This window comes from Carettochelys insculpta, chromosome 1 (genome assembly GCF_033958435.1).
Source record: "Carettochelys insculpta isolate YL-2023 chromosome 1, ASM3395843v1, whole genome shotgun sequence".
Taxonomy (NCBI): domain Eukaryota; kingdom Metazoa; phylum Chordata; order Testudines; family Carettochelyidae; genus Carettochelys; species Carettochelys insculpta.
Genome location: NC_134137.1, coordinates 152,982,968 through 153,001,663, shown reverse-complemented (window position 1 = coordinate 153,001,663; position 18,696 = coordinate 152,982,968). Strand labels below are relative to the sequence as shown.

The following is an 18,696-nucleotide window of genomic DNA, read 5'->3' as shown; positions in this document are numbered from 1 at the left end:
GTCCACTTCCTACAGACCTTTTGTTGGAATCTCGTGTTGCAAATCACCATCTTATGCTGTGTGGCAAACTCTAACAGTTTCCCACCTCGTTCGTTTCTTTCTCCATATCCAACCCTTCCCATGACTCTTTCCCAACCTTCATTATCTGTTCCAGCCTTCTCATTCCAACGTTGAATGTGTCTGTATGGTGGGATTTTCCCCTCAGTTTTATAATGTATTTTGGATGTCTTTTTGCTCACTTCATGAACGCCTCCTGCCCGGGCAGTTTGATTCTTCAATTCTCTCTTAGTGCTTCTTTAGAATAAGGCAACATGGTATGTTTGCTTGCGGATTTTGAGACACTGATCACATTATTTCATCTGGAATACTTCAGATAGGCAGATGTCTCTGATTTTTACAATGTTGAATGATGTAGGCCCTGGCTTTATTTAGAACTCTGTTCGGTGCTTCTTTTCTATTGCTTGGTGTTGTATTCTGTGTAAATGGCTGAAAAGGAACATATCTCCCATAAATATATGAAGGAGGCTAATGAAATAGCTCTATTCAACCTCAGATACTGTATGTTATATTTAAAATATGGTGTGACAGCAGTGCTGAAAGCCTCCAGGGCTTGGTAAGATAAAGACACTCTTTGCCTCCCCAGAAGGTTGCGAAAAGACTTAACCAGTGTTGTGTTTTTATTTGTTTGTTTATTCTTTGTGGGGGGAAGGGGCTGGAACAGACTGAAGCAAAAATAAACAGTATGTACAGTTTGTCAGTAAGAGATGGATTAATTCAAGAATCATTCCTCTACGATGGGAACCCTGGTTTCTTTACTGTGTATGGCGGGGGGCGGGAGGGGAAGAGGATGATTTTTTACAGTGTGTGAGTGCTGGGCAAGAATTAGGACCCATGTGCATAAATTTTAAAAGCACTTAGCTGCAGTGACAGATTTTACTGAATGTTTGGGCCTTCTGATGGGCTACTCACATGAATAATGCATTTCCACTTACAAGCTTTTATTAGTGAGAAGTGAGCACATCGTTTCAAACCGTACAGCACAGGGCTGTCCTCAGCTGGGGCTGCTAAATCCCAAATACAGTGTTATATATACAGCCCCCTACACAGGTATTTCTGGGAGGGGGTGCTTTTTTTGCAAATATGGACCACCACCACCCCATCAGCAGGCCCTGCCCTTCTCTCTCACCTTCAGTTTTCCAGCTGGCCCTGCCTCCCCCTCCTCCAACCACCCTCATTTATCCTTCCCCCCATGATCCGTGCTCTGACTGAACCCTCTTGCCAAGGTCCTAAAATCCCCTCCTCAGCCCAAAACCCGCCCCCAACCCCCTGCTTGGCTCATGGACCCTCCCCCCCACCCACACCCTAGCTGGTTCCATCGTATCCTGTCTTCCGACAGTGGCAAATGCCAGGTGCCCCAGAGGGAGTGAACAGACCAGGCAATCATCAAGTGATCCATCTCCTGTCAACCACTTCCAGCCACTGGCAAACAGAGGCCAGGGATGCCATTCCTACCCACCCTGGCTAACAGCCACTGATGGACCTAATCTCCATGAATTTAACCCTAACCCTAACCCTAACCCTTTGTGGACCCCGGTAAAGTCCTGGTTTTCACAGCCTTCTCTGGCAAGGAGTTCCACAGGCCTATTGTGTGCTGCGTGAAGTAAAACTGCCTTTTGTTAGTTTTAAATCTGCTGTCTGTTAATTTTATTTGGTGACCCCTAGTAGTTATGTTATGGGAACCAATAAATAACTTTTTCTTATTCACTTTTTCCACACTAGTCATGATTTTATAGACCTCTGTCATATCCTCCCTTAGTCTCCTAGGATTCTAGGATCCATTTCATCAGGGCCTAGTGACTTGAAGACATGTAACTTTTCTAAATAAATTGTAACTTGTTCTTTTCCTATCTCCTTTTCTCCAGCATTCATTATACTAGGCTTCCAATCTCCACCAACCTTCATGGTGAAAACTGAAGCAAAGAAGTCATTAAGCACCTCTGCCGTTTCCTCATTTCTGTATTGTTTTAATATGTAGCTAATTTTTTATCAAGTTACTGAAGCTATTTCAATGTTTTGTTTTCCAAAAATTAGTAAACATAAACGGCAACAACTTGCAAAGCAGTTGAAATCTGCTTTTTATAATTTTTTTTTGGTGGAAAAGCTATGGGTCAAACTATGGTAGAGATTGATTTTTCACAGGCTGAAGGTGTCTTTTCCTATCACTTTTTTGGGGATGGGCAGTGTCTGATGAAAGGAAGATTTTAAACTGTCAAATATATGCTTATCTGATACAAAGAATAAATCATTTTCTGCTGTCTTATTATAACCTAAAGACAATTGGTATTTAAGGACTGTGATTTTCTAGTATGATACTCCGACTCCATATTGGATAGCTTACCCATGAGGGAATGAATCATTTTTAGATGCTATATTTATTTTCTACTGGAATTACCTTAGGAATTTGCTTGCTTCTTTCACTCCCATTATTTATTTATTTCTGGAGGTCCTGTTGATTCTTCAGAAATCTTAACACACGTTACTACTCTTCTTCATATTTTCTTAGTCTGTACAGATTCCTTAGCTTTTACATGATACTTGGTATCATGTCACGAAGTTACTTGTAAAGATGCAGTATTTTTTTCTGTTAGAGTTGTTCTTCACATCCTGTCACAAAATGGTGTGTGGTGCTGCTGTTCACAGTTCACAAGCTGTCGTGTTTCAAGCCCTGCATTTCCTTGGTGGTGAATTAATTCTTACACATGAGAAGTGTAGCTAACACACTGTAATTGTGAAGTACTGCACAGTTATTGTATTTAACAGCTTTTCCCCTCCCATGCTTGAACAACTAAAAAATGCAGCTGTGCATGGACAGTATATATCCATCTCATGTAGAGGAAAAAGATGGATACCACACGCAAAGTGCATCCCATGCTGGTTAAAATGTGTACAAACAGTGCAAAATCAGTTTTCTTTTCACGTTTGTTCTTATTAACGCAATTTGTATTTTAAAACGTTCAATTAAAAAAATGTTCTGTATATATTGACATACTTTTGGGGCTCTGTTTCTGTCTTGTTCCAGGTGGAGGAGGGCTGGTGGGAAGGGATTCTCAATGGAAAGACTGGCATGTTCCCTTCCAACTTCATAAAGGAACTTTCTGTTGATTCTGACGATGTGGAGATTGCACAGGAGGAGCAACTAATAAAGCCAAGTAAGAAACAAAGTTTTATCAAGTCAATCGGTTTTTCCTCTTTTTCTTTACTTACTTGCTCTTTTGCTGGGATCGTCTTACTTCTTTCTTAGAAGAGATTCAGGTGCCTTTTTCCAAATTTGGTGCTACGGAAAGGTTGTTTGGCTGTTGATGCTTTGGCAGTATAAGCACCTTGTCCTTAACTATAGCATTTTAAAAACCAATCCAGCTGTAACTGTGGAGGGCCCAGGAAACAATGCCATTTTACAGCTGTTGGGTTTCTATTTCATAATGAAAATACACCACCATTTTGTCCTTACACGCAGTAGCTGAACAGAATTACCAAAACACCTTTACAATGGTTTTACTTATTTATTTTAGCAGGGGACTGGAAGTGCCAGACCTTATTCAGTGAGTCCTCCTGGGTATTTAAGAATTCATAATTACTGGTGTGGGACATGCAGCACTTTCTCCCTCCAGGTGCTGAGCATGCTACTTCCACATCCATCATTCCCAACCCCTGCTAGCCAAAGGAGTAAAAGGCCAGAACTGGGACTCTGAGTTGGTTCTCCCACTGCACCATCCACTCACCTGGATTTTCAATACTGTTGAAGGTGAAAAGCATGTTTGGTAACTTAAGTTTGAAGTAGTGTTAAGTTAGTAGTGGATTCTCCCAATTTCCAACCTTTTTCCTTGATGTAAGGAGAAGAATAACCTGAATCATAAATCTGCCTCGGTATGGAATGGATGCTACCCGTCTTGTTGCATTTCAATTTCTTCAAGTTCTGTGGTCACTAGATCCTGTATTTTAAAAATATTCCAACAGTATTTGCATATCCTAGTGTAAATGCATGTTTATCTGCTAAATTGCTCCCCACCAGGTTATTTCCTGTTTGCATCACTTTTAATGCTTGGTCATGTAGTGTTCTTTTGAGACCTGTGCAGGAATTAGGCACAACTGGAAGGAGTGTTGTGCTCTTGTGGGACTATGCCAAATTCTTAAACTTGCCAAACTTAAACAAAATCTTTATAATACTCTTACGGATGAGAATGAAAATCCAGTAATTCTGAATTTTAATTGAAAATATCTTAATGCAGTATGTGTTTATTTTTTTATTAAGAAAAAGTGTCTTTTTGCTATACCACAGAAATAGGATTGTTAAAACCAAACCTGGTGTGGTGTTTGGAAGAGAGTTTTTCAGTTTCTTGTAAGGACAGTGAATCTTTGTGGAAATATTAGTGACCTACTCTATGGCTATGTCTATACTAGAGAGTTTTGTCATCAAAACTCATGGAGCGTCTACACACAAAATGCATTTTGTCAACAGTCTGTCAACAAACTCAGCACTTCTGCTGACAGCGTTGTGCCTCTCCGCAATGAGGTATAACATCTTGCTTACAGTTTCTGTCAACAAACAAGCCATGTAGATGCTCTGGGGGGGGCCCTCTTTCAACAGACAGAGCTTCTGGTTCACCGATAAGCTATCTATCTGGTGGCCCTCAGTGACTTACCCTGACAGATTACGTGTGGCCTGCAGGCTGCATGCTGCCACCACTTGACTAAGATAGCACTGCTTGAGATGAACTATATGATTACAGCACAGGACTCAGAGTCAGTTTTTAGATATTTGATGGGGATGACTAGTTTGTATCCCAGTCATGTGATCAGGTCTGTGTGGCCTAAACATCTAAGCAGATCCCCAGAAAGATCAGTGGCAATCTGCATAAACTCAGATTTGCGCATGAAGATCCAATTGCAGATTATGGGGAGCTATGATGTAATCTAAGGCAGCGACTTAACTCTGCTTCCCCTTCTGAATAATAGGTATAATACTTATCGACATTTATAGGTGCTTTTGTGCAGCTTGATTAATCAAGGTGTGTAAAGCAGTTTGCGATCCTCAAGTGAAATGGACTGTAGAAATGCAAAATATTGTCATCATGATTTGGTTTTTAATAAGTCTTATTTGCTGTCTCTTGAGAGATCATTGTCCTGTGCGGGCAACGCTGTGCTCAGGGTTCTGAGTGGAGAAAGTGCTGGGATAGGTGCGGGGTGGGGAGGGGGTATGGAAGAGAGACTGTAATTCCAGTGAGTTCTGGGTGCCATGGAAAGTAAAGCCCTCACAAGATTTGAGATCACTGAAAAAATTCTTGGCCCGTCTGTAAAATGACTGTAATATTTCCACCCTCTCCTGCAAAAGGTGTATTACAGAGCTTATTTAAGGCTTGATTTTGATGCTCACACTCAAATTAAGCCCTTATTATTCAAGGAGTCCTATTGGTTTCACAGTGTTGTTGATAGTAGGTAACATCCATAAGTTATGTATATTTTAGCTTTATCTTCCGTTTAGATCAGATGTACACAGCTCTTTAGCTTAATTGTTTTCTAGATTTCTCAAATATCTGAATGTTTGGTTACTTGGTTTTTCGATATTCTGAAGTACCACAGCTCCTCATTACAGCTTAACAAAACATCACAAAAATTGTCTTGTGATTAAACTGAATATTATTTCCTTGTGAGTGAAAGTCATATGATAAGGGGCGACTTCTCAGTCATTTTAACAAAGACTTATCTAGCTATCTCTTGTATGTGTGTTTAAGTATACATGTTAAGATATGACTAGGCTTAATTTAATATATTAGATATTTAAGAACATATTATCCATGCTCACTAATAAATCATGAGTGCCAGTAAGAAGACTGATGTTAGACTCTGCAGCTCATGCCTTAGTTCAGCAATGTCATAAATCTTAACTTTTTTAAATTTCAGCTGTGTCTCCACTGTCATGGAGACCTTTTCTTCCCAGCTTTCTTAGCAGCTGAATGAAAGTTACTGTAGCTTTCACTTACAGGTGATCTGCAAGGAGGGGCAGGGTGGAAGAGTTTGTGCCTTCTTGTTGTTGCTTGTTTGTGGCAACAGATGGTATTGGACGTTTTCATTTGTATACTTTTTTTCTGCCTGTTGATCATAGTATATACACACTTCTAACTGTTTTTGCCCTAGAAGATGATTTGGATGACTCGAGAACTGGATGTAACAAACCTATGCAGTGAATTAGCTAATGTGTTAGCTGTTTCATTATAAACAACAACAACAAAACCCTAAACATGAAGAAAACACTATACTTTTGGGTTGGGGGCAGAGGTGGAAAGACATAGCCTTAATCAGCTAAAATGGGAACAGCCTTTGTACAGCCTATTTAAAGCTCTTTGGGTTTTCTTGTCTTTTTGATAATGTATAGTTAGCTGAATAAACTATAGGGTTAAAAATGTTTTTTAAGATTCCATTGCATGCCTTTGGTCAAGAACTGTTAAAGTTTATAATCTACATCTGAAACCCTTCAATAAGTGCCTCAACAAAACACTGATATTTCTAATGTCCTGCCTACATTAAGTGAATTCTCGTATTTCAATGACTTGCAATATTCTGGTATTTCAGTGCGTCTGTATCAAGAGAATGGACTGGTGTAAGTATGTACATAAATGGCAGTGACATTAATAGTAATGTCTCCACTCTAGACCAGTACTAGGGCAAAAACAAACAGGAAAAAATGGTGGAAAAGTCTTTTCAGACTGTCTTTGTATCTCAGAGATAAAAAAGGATGCACGCGCGCGCGCACACACACACACACACACCCTTTGTCTGTTCATTCACACGTGTAAAATAAAACTTTATGGACCCAATTTTTTCTTATTTGGCCATTAGAGATTATGGGACACAACACATTACACAACTCAACCACATTGGCTTTCGGAAACTCATTCGAAATTTCCCTAACTGAGATATATGCAGTGAGAATATTTTTAACTTAATGTTCAATCAGTGCAACTATTAGTCTCATTGTTTTGCGAATAGAACTCTGAAAATGTTTGGTACTGAAAGTACAGATTTAAAAACTCTTCCGCTACCCTCTTTTTACCATCATTCGCTCTCTCCTTCCCCTCTTGTGTTTTCTCTTTCCTTCTTTTCTTTCATTTGCTGTCAGGAAAGTCTGCCTTTCAAGGGACAGTTCTGTACAGAGTGGCACCAGCAAAGATTGACAGCTACAGACGCTATAACAGTGAGTGTATTTAAAATTCAAGAGGCAGTTTTAATGATGTCTTACTCCTCAATATGTGTTTGATTCATCTGCACTTGTAAAATGCATCACCATTACTCACTTATGACTGTACTACATGTTGGCATATGTGTCTGCGAGTTAACTCTTTACTTGCTGCAGACAAATGCCATGATCATAGTATAGTGAGAAAGTATCCTCATTCTCTGTGCGTGTGTGTGCGTGCGCCTATATCTAGACAATGCAGATGAGCATGCAGCAAGCTGTCAGTTGTGTTGGCTTCAGGCCACAGATGTGGAGGGGAGTGCAAAGCCTTTGGTCTCAGGTTTATGGTGTGTAGTTGTTTTTACTTATAATAAACCTACATACAACAATTGTTGAACATATAAAATATTTTTCTTTACAGAAAAAGTGGAAAGGAATTTTAAAGGGAGGACCCTGCCTTCTTTCCAAATTAAATAAATTACATTTGCTTGGGCACCCTTCTTCCTGTGCTGCCTGTGACAGAAATTACTAACAGCATTATCAAGGGAGAAATTAAAAGATATGTCAGTCTAGACCATTTTCTAAGCACTATTCTGCTCTGTTCATGATCAGGCTTTTTATTCCTGCACCCTGGAATCCTGGAGTGCATGTTTCATTCCACATGATTTCCTAGGCTTCCTTCTCTTTTTTTCTCCTTCTACTGCAGTTCTAGCTCTCAAAATAAGGCAGAAAATAAGAAGATGAAAGTCAAAGGCAAAGATGAGAAGGGAGGGCCAGATATGGAAGAAAGACAAAGAAATCCACTTTCCTTTAGAATCTTCTCTCTCATGCAGAACTGTAGCCGACTGTCACCCTCTGACTCTGAGGTAACAAGTGGTCAGTACTTGTGTCCTGTGCAGAGGTCTCAAGTTTATGTTTAGCTGTCTGCCCATGACAATTCAATAGTGACAACAGTGCTCCCTGGTCTTCATCCTTCCAACCGTTGCTCTGGCCCTCCACATGGCTGTGTATTGCTGCTCTCCATCTCCTGGAGACTTTGAATCACCTACTTTCTGTCAGTGAACATGGCCTCTGACACTTTGAGTCTGCCACAGCAGCAGTCCCCTGATTTGCTGCCTCTTCTTCACCCTCTGAAAGAGGGTGCTGTCTCCTTAACCGTGACTTCCCCGGCTGTCTGCTTGCAGGCATTCATTTCTTTTTTATGTCTCCTCTTTCCCACTCACGTTTCACACGTGCTCTCAGTCCAGGTAGAGCAGACCACTTGGTCTGTGGTGACTGCCTTCTTGCTTGGTGGCCCCTACTCTGGCACTTAGTTGTTAGGCTCTGTGTGTTCTTTCAGATTCTTCCCAGGCAACTTGCTGTCTCTGTGATGCTGTGTTTGACAGTGCTAGGCTTACAGCCAGATCCAGTGCTGTGTGTGGCTATCCACGTGTGGATTTGAAGCTGGGAAGGGGGCCAAGGTGGGCGTATAGGTATGCCTCTCTGGGCAGATTTGAGAGAAGTCAAGAATCTGGTCTCCCAGTGCTTTCAGAGATGCGCTGTCTTGAGCCACTGCCCAATGTAGGTGTTTTATCACTCTTCTTCCTATTTCTGTAAGCTGCTTATCTATACTGATGTCTAGGTTCTCTCTAAATCAATCCCTTATCATATCCTACCCACTGTCATGATAGCCCACAAAATTAAGGAACTTTGTTTATTTCTCTCCTGTTCCTGGAATCATACTTGAAAATAAGACAGTTTTTGACTTCTGCAAGAGTTAATGTCAGAAATAAATCCACATGTGTATATACTAAGGAATTTATTGTTCTTCCTAAAGTGTGTCTTGATTCCCCACTTTCACAGCAGTAATAATTTCACTCCCAGGCCTTTAAGCAAGCTCAAAAATTTTACTTCTCTATTGTGTTCGAGGTTTGATGAAAATCAAGAATTCATTTCATTTTGAAGGTCATAATAAAAGTGGCACATTTAGTATAATGGCTTAAAATTGTTTTCTGTTAGCCTATGACCAGGCTAACTTACCACATCCTAAAATTGCTAAATGCCATTCGGCTTGGGTGCTGCAGCTTTCTCCTCACCAAGGACCAAGACAGTGCCACTGAAATTTGTAAGATTGTCTCATCTTGCATTTATGGTTGGCAATATCCCTTGGACCTTTCCCTGTCTGCTGAATTTGTTTTTTGCCCATTAGGCATGGCAAACTCCACTCCATAGTGACTCCACTTTAGCATGCTGGAAAAATTGGTGTTTCTGGGCAGGATGGTTGAGAGAGGATATATGACAAAGGACAATTACTCACCAGTAATTTCATTTATTGTAGTCCTCTCTTCTCCCATCCTATATTCCTCCTATAACTCCTCTGAGAATACTTGGAATTTTTTTATTTTTACCATCTTAATGTGTGTGTGTCTCTCTCTCTCTTTTTCTTTCTTTTCCCCAGAAGCACTGTAACTGAAGGAAGTGGACAGACTGGAATATATTCAATGCCTTGATTGACGGATATTTGCTTTGTAGCTTCCTGATAGGTGGAGCCATAATGCTGTCAGTAATAGCTGATGTTTAGTGTGATAGAAGACAGGATTGTTGCAAATGGAATTTTTCTTTTGTGCTTTCTACTCTTCCACGAGTTTACTCTTTTTTTCCTTTTAAAAATATTTTCCAGTCCTTGAGAAACTGTTGCTGGTCAGATCACAAAGAAAGCAATATGTGATTCATGTACACAGTAGGGTCGACAGCCTCTGGGGGCAAAGTGTAAGGAGAGCACAGATCCCTGCCCTAAAAGGGCTGGGGAAGGGCTTAGGACAGTCCACCCTGTTCCCCCGCCCCCAAACCCTCACAGTGCTGTGCAGCATTTCAAAGGGGTCTGGGGGCAACTTTTCCGTTTGACCCTCCCTGTCAGTGAGCCTGCATGTGCATAGTTATAGTGTGAATACTGTTGAAATAGCTCATGATATGAACAAAGTTAATGCCACGCAGTTTTAAAAATAACCATGAATTTTAGCAAATTTGAGGAAATGTGTAAGCTTTTCCATTTCCCTCCCAATATCTCCTACCTTGCCTACAGTATTGTTCACTAAAGAGAAAATATAATTATACACAGATGCTACCATGTAAAGTAGCATTTGAGGAAATAAAAATGCTAAAATTTGGTGAGGTACAATTTTCCTGGTTAGAATTAGCATGCTAAGAAATGTTACCTGAAAAACAAATGTGAAGATGGAGAGAGGGTGGAAAAAATAGTGGTGATGAAGAGGGAGAAATGTATCAAATCCTTGCAGAGAACCCACCTGCAGAAAATTTTTTATATCTGTCATAATAAATCATTTTTCTGTGGTTTCAAGGAACAAATACTGTTTGCGGTTGTGGTTGTCACAAGTTCCTTCGTGCAGTGTAAGCAGTGTATTCATACAGCCACTCAAAAAAGGGAAATGAAAATAATCCAAAAATTGAGATGGCAGAAGGCTGAAACACAGTAAGACCAATTTCAAATGAAATTGTGAGCATACTCTCTGACCATTTATGGGGAATGGAAAAAGCTTCAGTATCGATGGCTCCAAATTCATGCTGAAGAGAATTCAGAATTGTGTTCCCCAGGTGCTGCTAATGCATGCTGCTCCGTGGTGCAGAAAACCACTCCCCTTTACCCTGCATGATTTTTTTGCTAATGCATTCAAAATTTGGGGCTGGCTACTTGCACGTAGCAAAAATCATTGTGCTAAAGAAAATGAATGTGCTGAAAGGAAATGACAGTGTTTGGACAACAAAATTATGTCTCCTGAAGGAATCGATCTGATAAAAAATAAGTGAATGAATAAGGCAGAGGGTAGTCTAAATTTACAATATGTATGTACTGTATACTGCAGGCAAATCATTTTTAATTACTGTTTTGCTCTGGTTATAATGTATGTGCTTGTTTTGCAAAATGTGCATTCATAATCATAACGTAGTTCTGAGCCAATTATTTAAATCAAAGTTTCATGCAAACTGCATTTCTTTTGTTTTTAATACCAACAAAAGTTAGCTCATGCAGGATATTCACAGAAAACAAGGCCAGAGATGAGAACTGCTGGGTGCTGCCCCCGCCAAAAAAAAATTTTGTGGTGTATGTGCTGGGAGCCTGCTCTCTCCTGTTTGCCACTCAGAAGAAAGCAAGCAAGCAAGCGCCATTTCTGCCTCACTTCTTGACAAGATAATCATCTGGCTGTCACCATGGACCACCCGTCACATGAAAATTCAGCAACCAAGAATTCGACAATCCCATGCTGCTAATCTTTGCAAAAAGAGAAGGGAATAATTCTCCCCTCTTTGTTTCTCACTGTCTTTGACTTTTAAAGAAAGAAAGAAACTCCATTTATACAGTTCTCCCTTTTATCCCATTAACCACAGCTGACAGCATTTCTCTCTGGATGCCAGACCAAATTAGGAAAGATCTCTTCGTTGTCTCAGGTGTTTGCCTCTGAATAGCTGACCTTTGCATCACTCTCAGACTGGTAGAGCTTAGAAGGCACTGGGGAGGCAAGGCAGAAACATTGGATATCTGGTATTCTGCAACAGTTATGCTTGGGGATTTTGCCAGTACCATAAAATAAAGCGTAAAAATACAGAACAAAGAATAAAAATGGAATTCCTAAACAATATGTTAAAGAAAAACTTACTTTGAAACTTATTTTTGGGTTTTTTTTCACTTATTTACATTTAGAAACAATTATTTTCCTGTGTTTTAAATAGAGTAAAAAACCAAAAATAAACTGCTGTGATTAAAATAAACAATTTGATTTTACATAAGCCATTTTATAGTCTGAATATCTCATTGTGTTCCAGAGTTCCAAATTATTGCCAGCACAACTCTGGGAATATTGTTTGATAGTGAGTTAAGTCAGATGTTCCTCCTTATCCCAATTTGTGCTAATCTCAAAACCACTGAAGTTTGTCACAGTTTAGAGAGTTTGCTCTAGGGAGACTTCACTCTAAAACAGCAAGGGTGTTATAGGTCTGGTCTTGAAATGCTTTGATGCAGCTGTTGTTTTTTTTCTGAGAGAGAAGTAGGTCTGTGCTGGCTCTAGAGATAGTGGTGTTAAATCCTCATGCACATGAATACTGAATTATCTAACACAGTTATTGTGTAAATGAAATAAATAGCAGAGACAATGCGAACGTTTATACAATTTTATGTATGTCTTGGGTAAACTTCATTCTCATAGCTAGTACAGAAAAGTCTAGTTTCCTAGAGTCAGATTTGGAAAATATAATGTGCTGCTGCTGGTGGTGCTCCTCTCTCACTTTAAATTGATTAATGCTAATAGAGGGCAGAACCAAACCTGTTAATCACTGTGGGTGCATCTACACTTGCATTCCTCTTTCGAAAGATGTATGCAAATGAGGTAAATTGAAAACGCAAATGAGATATAAATTTGCATATTTGTCACCTCATTTGCGTATTATATTTTCGAAAGAGCTTCTTTCGAAAGAGAAAAGCCAGTGTAGACGCTTCTCTTTCTAAAGTAAACCCCATCTTCAAAAGAATCCTTCCTCCCATTAAATAAAGGGAAGAAGGATTCTCTCGAAGATGGGTTTCTTTTCAAAAGAGCAGCATCTACACTGGCTTTCCTCTTTCGAAAGACGCTCTTTTGAAATTAGAATATGCAAATGAGAGGTCAAATACGCAAATTTACACATCATTTGCATTTTCAACTTACCTCATTTGCATACGTCTTTTGAAGGAGGAACGCAAAGTGTAGAGTCACCCTGTCAGAAGGGGAAAGCCCTGCCTCCTGGCACTCATTTCAATGTTTTCGCTATCCCTCCCTGCAGCAGAGTTTTTCTGAGGCAAATGCCAGACTTTGTTTCAGATTTTTAAACAAACAATTCAGTGTCATAAATTATCACCTAATAAATTATTTTGTTAGTCTTTAAAGTGCTACAGGACTGCTTTTTTGTTTTCATAGTACATAGCCGTGCTAGTCTATCTCTCTGTTACTAGTCAATGTATCAGAGAAGTAGCTGTGTTAGTCTGTATCTTCGAGAACAGCAAGAAGTCCTGTGGCACTTTATAGATTAACAGGTAATTTGGAACATAAGCTTTCATGGGCAAAAACCCGCTTCATCAGATGCAATATATGTGCCTAATTCCTAGCTGTGTCCAAAGGCTGCATTTGATGTGGTGGGAGACTGTCCCCTCAGTTCTTCCTACTGAAAAAAGACAGCTGTTTTCCCTGGTGTTCAGGGACTTGGTGTTTTTAACTGGGGGAGATTTTTAGCTCTGGTAACAGAGTAAACAGAAAACTCAACTGAAAATCCTGACTATGGACAAACTTTATGGAAGGCAGTACAAATCATACAGCAACTTGAAGCAGTCCATGAAGTACAACAGGCAAGAATACACTTTTTGTAAGGCAGCTAGAACAAGAGTAGGGCCTGCCATTGCCCTAAACTATCTGAAGGTCTCCTAACCAGCTTTTTCTGGAGCTAGACCTCTGAGAGGTGCTAAGTTCTCAGCTTGGAAGGGAAAGAGCCACCAATAGTTTTGATCAAATGAGGTCACTGGACAACACCATTGAGAATACCCAGAATTGCAGGAACAGCTTTATCTCATTTCTAGTCTCAACAAAATGTAGAAAGGCCCCTACATGAATGAAATCATCCATCTCCTTCTTCATATTGGAGGCTTGCAACCCATTCACCTTGTTAGCCTCAGAGAATAGGGGACAAACACAGTAGGGCACTATCTGCAACATCTAAATAAATTCTGAATGGAGGTTTGTCTTTAGAGCATTCCATTTAACCATCGTTACCCAATTATTTTGATTTGCAGATGGAAGATAGCCTTTTGGGTTTTTTTCTCAATTTCAGTCATTACTATTTGCTCGTACATGTGCTACCAGAAAGCATCTACAGCATTATGGCTAAAATAATATTGGCTTTAAGGAAAAGGGAAATTCACTTATCTTTTCCCCACATACTTTTTCTGATCTGGATTCTGTACAAAGAAAAGCTGTGCACAATGACACAGTTCCTTGAGTGTCTTGGAGGCTGAACAAACAAGTTAGGCCTGGAAAGTCAGTAGCAGACTTGGGATGATGAGGAGTACAGATACAAGGTCTCATCTCAGAAAAATGTTACGGAAGAGGATGATTGCCCAATGGAAAACAAATGTTACCACAGAAAGAAAAAAACATTTTTTTTATTGTAGCCTGTTGAGAATTCTGATTTAATACACAAATATGTTCAATGAATTCTTGTGATACTGAAAATTATTGGACAAAGGTATCCCTGCTGCATTTTGCCCTATCTTCTTCATTGGCAAAGATCTAGCTCCAACTGCGTGTTACCTGCCCTCATAACTAGTCAATGTAGAGAATCAGATTTATTTTTTTCCTAAGTGTCACCTTTCTAATTCAGTTCGGGACGTAACACCAGAAGAATCCCTCAGTAGGCCCTGAAACAGGGAAGATGGAAAGATTACAAGGAAGACCCCACAGGCAGTGTGCATCAATGAACCAATGTTTTTGTTTTGCTTACATTTGGAATGTAAACCTGTACCTGGAAAAGACACCACTCCCTGAGGCCTCCATGGTCTGGGGACAAACCAGCACCTGACTGGCTTCCGCACCCCGGATTCTCTCACATCATCAGTCAGTTTGATCCATTGGTGATCAACTGTTTTGCATGATAAAGCTGGAGACAGTAAGTAAATTGCCCTGTAGCCTCTCTGTGTCTGGACCTGTTGGGTAGGTAGTGAGTGATGTCACAAGAAAGAACAAGATAGCAGCAGTGACTTCTGTTCGTGCTTTTATGGCTGAAGAGAGTTGGGCTGCCAAAGTTGATTAACCTCTCAGAGGAATTTTGGAGGTGTATATCTCACAAAGGACATCTGCTGTTGGAACACCAGTCCTCCATCCAACCAGACAGTTGCAAAATGAATAGTTGAAGAAAGTGATTGTTGGTCCCATGGATCTCAAATGAGAGAAGTCAGATAAATGTACTCTATCCTATTAAATCAGTGAAACATAGCTCTGAGTGTCTCGAGAGGGCCTTAATACAGGAATATGAGAAATTCACACCGAACAGGTCAGATCCTACACACACATCTCCTAGAGCCGGAAGGGACCTCTGGAGGTCATCTAGTCCAGTCCCCTGCCCTCTTGGCAGGACAAAGCACCATCCCTGATATCTATTTGCCCCAATCCCTAAGTGGCTCCTCAAGGAGGAGTCAAACTTATTCCAATCTAATAAGCATAACTTTGTACCCTCTTTCTGCACCTAAATCATGAGCCAAATAGAACCTCTGCAGAAAGTGTTGCTATATTTCTTATCCATTAGAGGAGCCCTTTCAATTGTTACAATCTATAGTCAGATGAGGGGTTTTTAATTTAAAATTTGGGGCTTTCTGTATGACCCAGTGTTAAATTTCAGCCAGATAGGTCTCCCAATTGTCATAGCATTCATTCCTTAAGTAAACTCAAGAAATAGTCTTGCTTTGGTTTAGGCATTACATTATAGGAGAACTGACAATCTCAGGGCAGACTAATCATATATCTAGTCATAGGCTGCCATTTGTTCATTATATTGGTCATCCAGACTGTGTCTACACCTGCATTCCTCTTTCAAAAGTGGCATGCAAATGAGGGAAATAAAATGCAAATGAGGTACATATTTACATATATGGTGTCTCATTTGCATATGCATCTTTCTAAACAAGAAAAGCAGTGTAGAGGGGGCTCTTTAGAAAGTAAATCCCATCTTCGAAAGAACCCTTCCCCCCAAAAAAAAGGAGAGGGAAGAAGGGTTCTTTCGAAGACGCGGTTTACTTTTTAAAGAGCCCCCTGTACAGTGCTTTTCTTCTTTCAAAAGAGCCGCATCTACACCGCTTTTCTTCCTTCAAAAGAAGCTCCTTTGAAAGAAGAATAGCAAATGAGACACCCGATACGTAAATCTGCACCTCATTTGCATTTTCAGTTTCCCTCATTTGCATTCCTCTTTCGAAAGAGGAATGCAAGTGTAGACACAGCCCCAGTGTCTACTAATGCCATTTTCTTTGTTTTGGAAAAAGCGTTCTTCAGATCTTAGTACCCAACATAAGATGGAGGAGATACATAATCTACTTAATTTTGGAGGTCTATATTTAAGAGCTGATTCTGTTTCCTATCCTGGAGGCACGCTGCTGAGGAAACCCATTGCAATTAGCACTGAAAAAACAGGAAAATTTATCTATGGTTACCTGAAAAGTTGCTTTCTCTAAGTAATATGGTCCACATATCTGATTACACTGAAGAAAAATGGATCATTCAGAATAGAAATGAAGATCGGCACCCAAGGATTTAGGTTTATTGTCATTAGGTTGAATTTACCATGATTTACGGAAAGTTACTTCCTCGTATGTTAAGTTAAAGTATATATAACATGATCAGTGATTTTGGAAAGTAGTTTTGAGTTATCATCTTTGTGGCAGTTCATCAACTGGGAAGAATTTCAAGAGGCAGGGCATTCTAGTTTATGCTCTGCTGGTTTTTATACCAGGCTCTTCACCTTAGAATCTGAGTGTCCACCAGTAGCACAATAATCAACATAGCTACACATCGGTCAGGTGTTCTTTTATATTCTCCCCAGAGAGAGAAGCCTGTGCAGGGGAATGTCCAGGTTTGGCAATGTGAAAGAAAAGTGCTCTCTTCTCAGTGATTTAAGTCTCGGGAAGAAAGGTATTTCGATATATAGCAGTGGCCTTCTTCAGGATAACATTTTGATACTAGAAGAGTGTGTGTGTGTTTCGTGGATTGGGAGAAGTTGTAACAGGTATGGGAAAATGATGAAACAAAAATAGAATGGTTACTTACCACAAGGAAAGGACATCCACGTCACCTGTGATTTTTTTTTTTTTTGGCGGGGGAGGAGAGGCCCAGCAATTTGCTTTGGCCACCATTCTCAAGTCTTCAGATATTGTTCAGCTTCATATCTAATGTTTCTCTTCCCTGCTTTTCTGGCAGGCTTAAGAGATGCTACAGGCTCTGAGAGTGACGGTGGTGACTCAAGCAGTACAAAATCAGAAGGAGCCAATGGAGCAGCAGTAATCCAACCCAAAAAGGTCAAAGGGGTTGGCTTTGGGGATATCTTCAAAGACAAACCAATAAAGCTTCGTCCAAGGTCAATAGAAGTAGAAAATGACTTTCCATCAGTGGAAAAGGTACGTATTATAATTGAATTCTATTGTTGTCATTGCAGTCCCTCAGATGAGTATGAGTTCTGTCTCCAAAGTACTCAACTTCATGGTAAGCTAGAACTGAGAGCTTTGGGTTTCTTTCCTATTCCTTACTTTGGCTGGCTCCTTTTGTAATCTGTTGTGCCAAGGGCAGGAGAATAGATTCATGTGAAGTTAATAATAATTCAACTACTAAATTCTCTGCAAGAATGTTATTTCAGTGAAGGTTTTATACTTGTGTTCATACCTCCGCCCACTGGTCTTTGTTCTAAATAACTACCAATAATAAGTCTTCAGAGTCTGTATTAGAAGTGTGGCTACCCACATAATACCACTAATAATAATGCCCAGTTTTTCTGTACAGTAATATAGCAGCATAAAGGCACTGTACTATCAGGATGCCAAAAAGGAAACTTCAAAAAGTACCTATAGAATTTTATTTCTAGTTTAGTGCTTGAATATTCATTTCAAAAGTATTCTGTAAACTACCAACTTTTTATAGATGACTTGCAGAGTGTAGAAAATGTTTTATTCCTGTCTTTTGTTTGTGTGGCATAAAGGAATCCCAACTAACACTTGGGGGAAGTATCGCTTTGTTAAAGCAGAGTCCCCTCATTCTCTAGTAGCCAAGCAGAACCAGAGAGACAAGAAGAGGGGGATTAACACTGATAATAAGCAGGATTGGGACAAAGCTTTTTAGCTATTTTCATGCCTCCTGTATAAAATAAAGTTTGTAACATGATGAAAAAAGTGCAAAAGCCTTCCACTTACTTTTATAAGTAATTTTATTTATCTAATGTGTGTAGATAATCTGATTTGTGAGGCTTGGTTTTAAGCATCTGATGAAGTGAGTCTGTGCTCACGAAAGCTCAGGCTCAAAACTTTTCTGTTAGTCTATAAGGTGCCACAGGACCCTCCGTTGCTGTTACAGATCCAGACTAACACGGCTACCCCTCTGATACTTGTGCATGCTTGGAATTCTGCTTATCTTTGATTAAATTCTAATTAGGTTCTTCTGCAATGCAAACATTTATAGGTGGTGCTTTAAAATACTGAAAGAGCTTGTTACCGCTATCAGAACTGATAAAGAAAGATATTTTTTTTGGTGGTGGTTTTTTTTTTTTAATTCCTTCTTAAGGTGATCATGATGGCTGTTGAGGACTGGATTTATGAGGGCCCCAATTCAGGGAAGCATATTTTTTAGGAAGACGATACAGTTAGTATTTGCATATATGTAGTGCTTGTTTATGATTACTACATAAGCAGTCACTTGTGA

General features: G+C 39.8%; 1 protein-coding gene across 6 annotated transcripts in view; it reads left to right on the top strand.

Annotated features, from left to right (window-relative positions):
- The window catches only part of SH3KBP1 (SH3 domain containing kinase binding protein 1), a 335,142-nt gene that overhangs the window by 186,469 nt on the left and 129,977 nt on the right, over nt 1-18,696 (top strand). For 4 of the 6 annotated variants that reach the window (XR_012643836.1, XM_074983365.1, XM_074983361.1 and 1 more), the window contains exons 5-7: nt 3,080-3,209; nt 7,175-7,249; nt 17,209-17,405. Coding sequence is in view for 5 of the 6 variants with exons in the window: in XM_074983365.1 (XP_074839466.1) it covers nt 3,080-3,209; nt 7,175-7,249; nt 17,209-17,405 (402 nt within the window). In the remaining variant the exon portion in view is untranslated. The remainder of the gene's footprint in view (nt 1-3,079; nt 3,210-7,174; nt 7,250-17,208; nt 17,406-18,696) is intronic. The other 2 variants (XM_074983363.1, XM_074983364.1) reach the window with 1 other exon arrangement.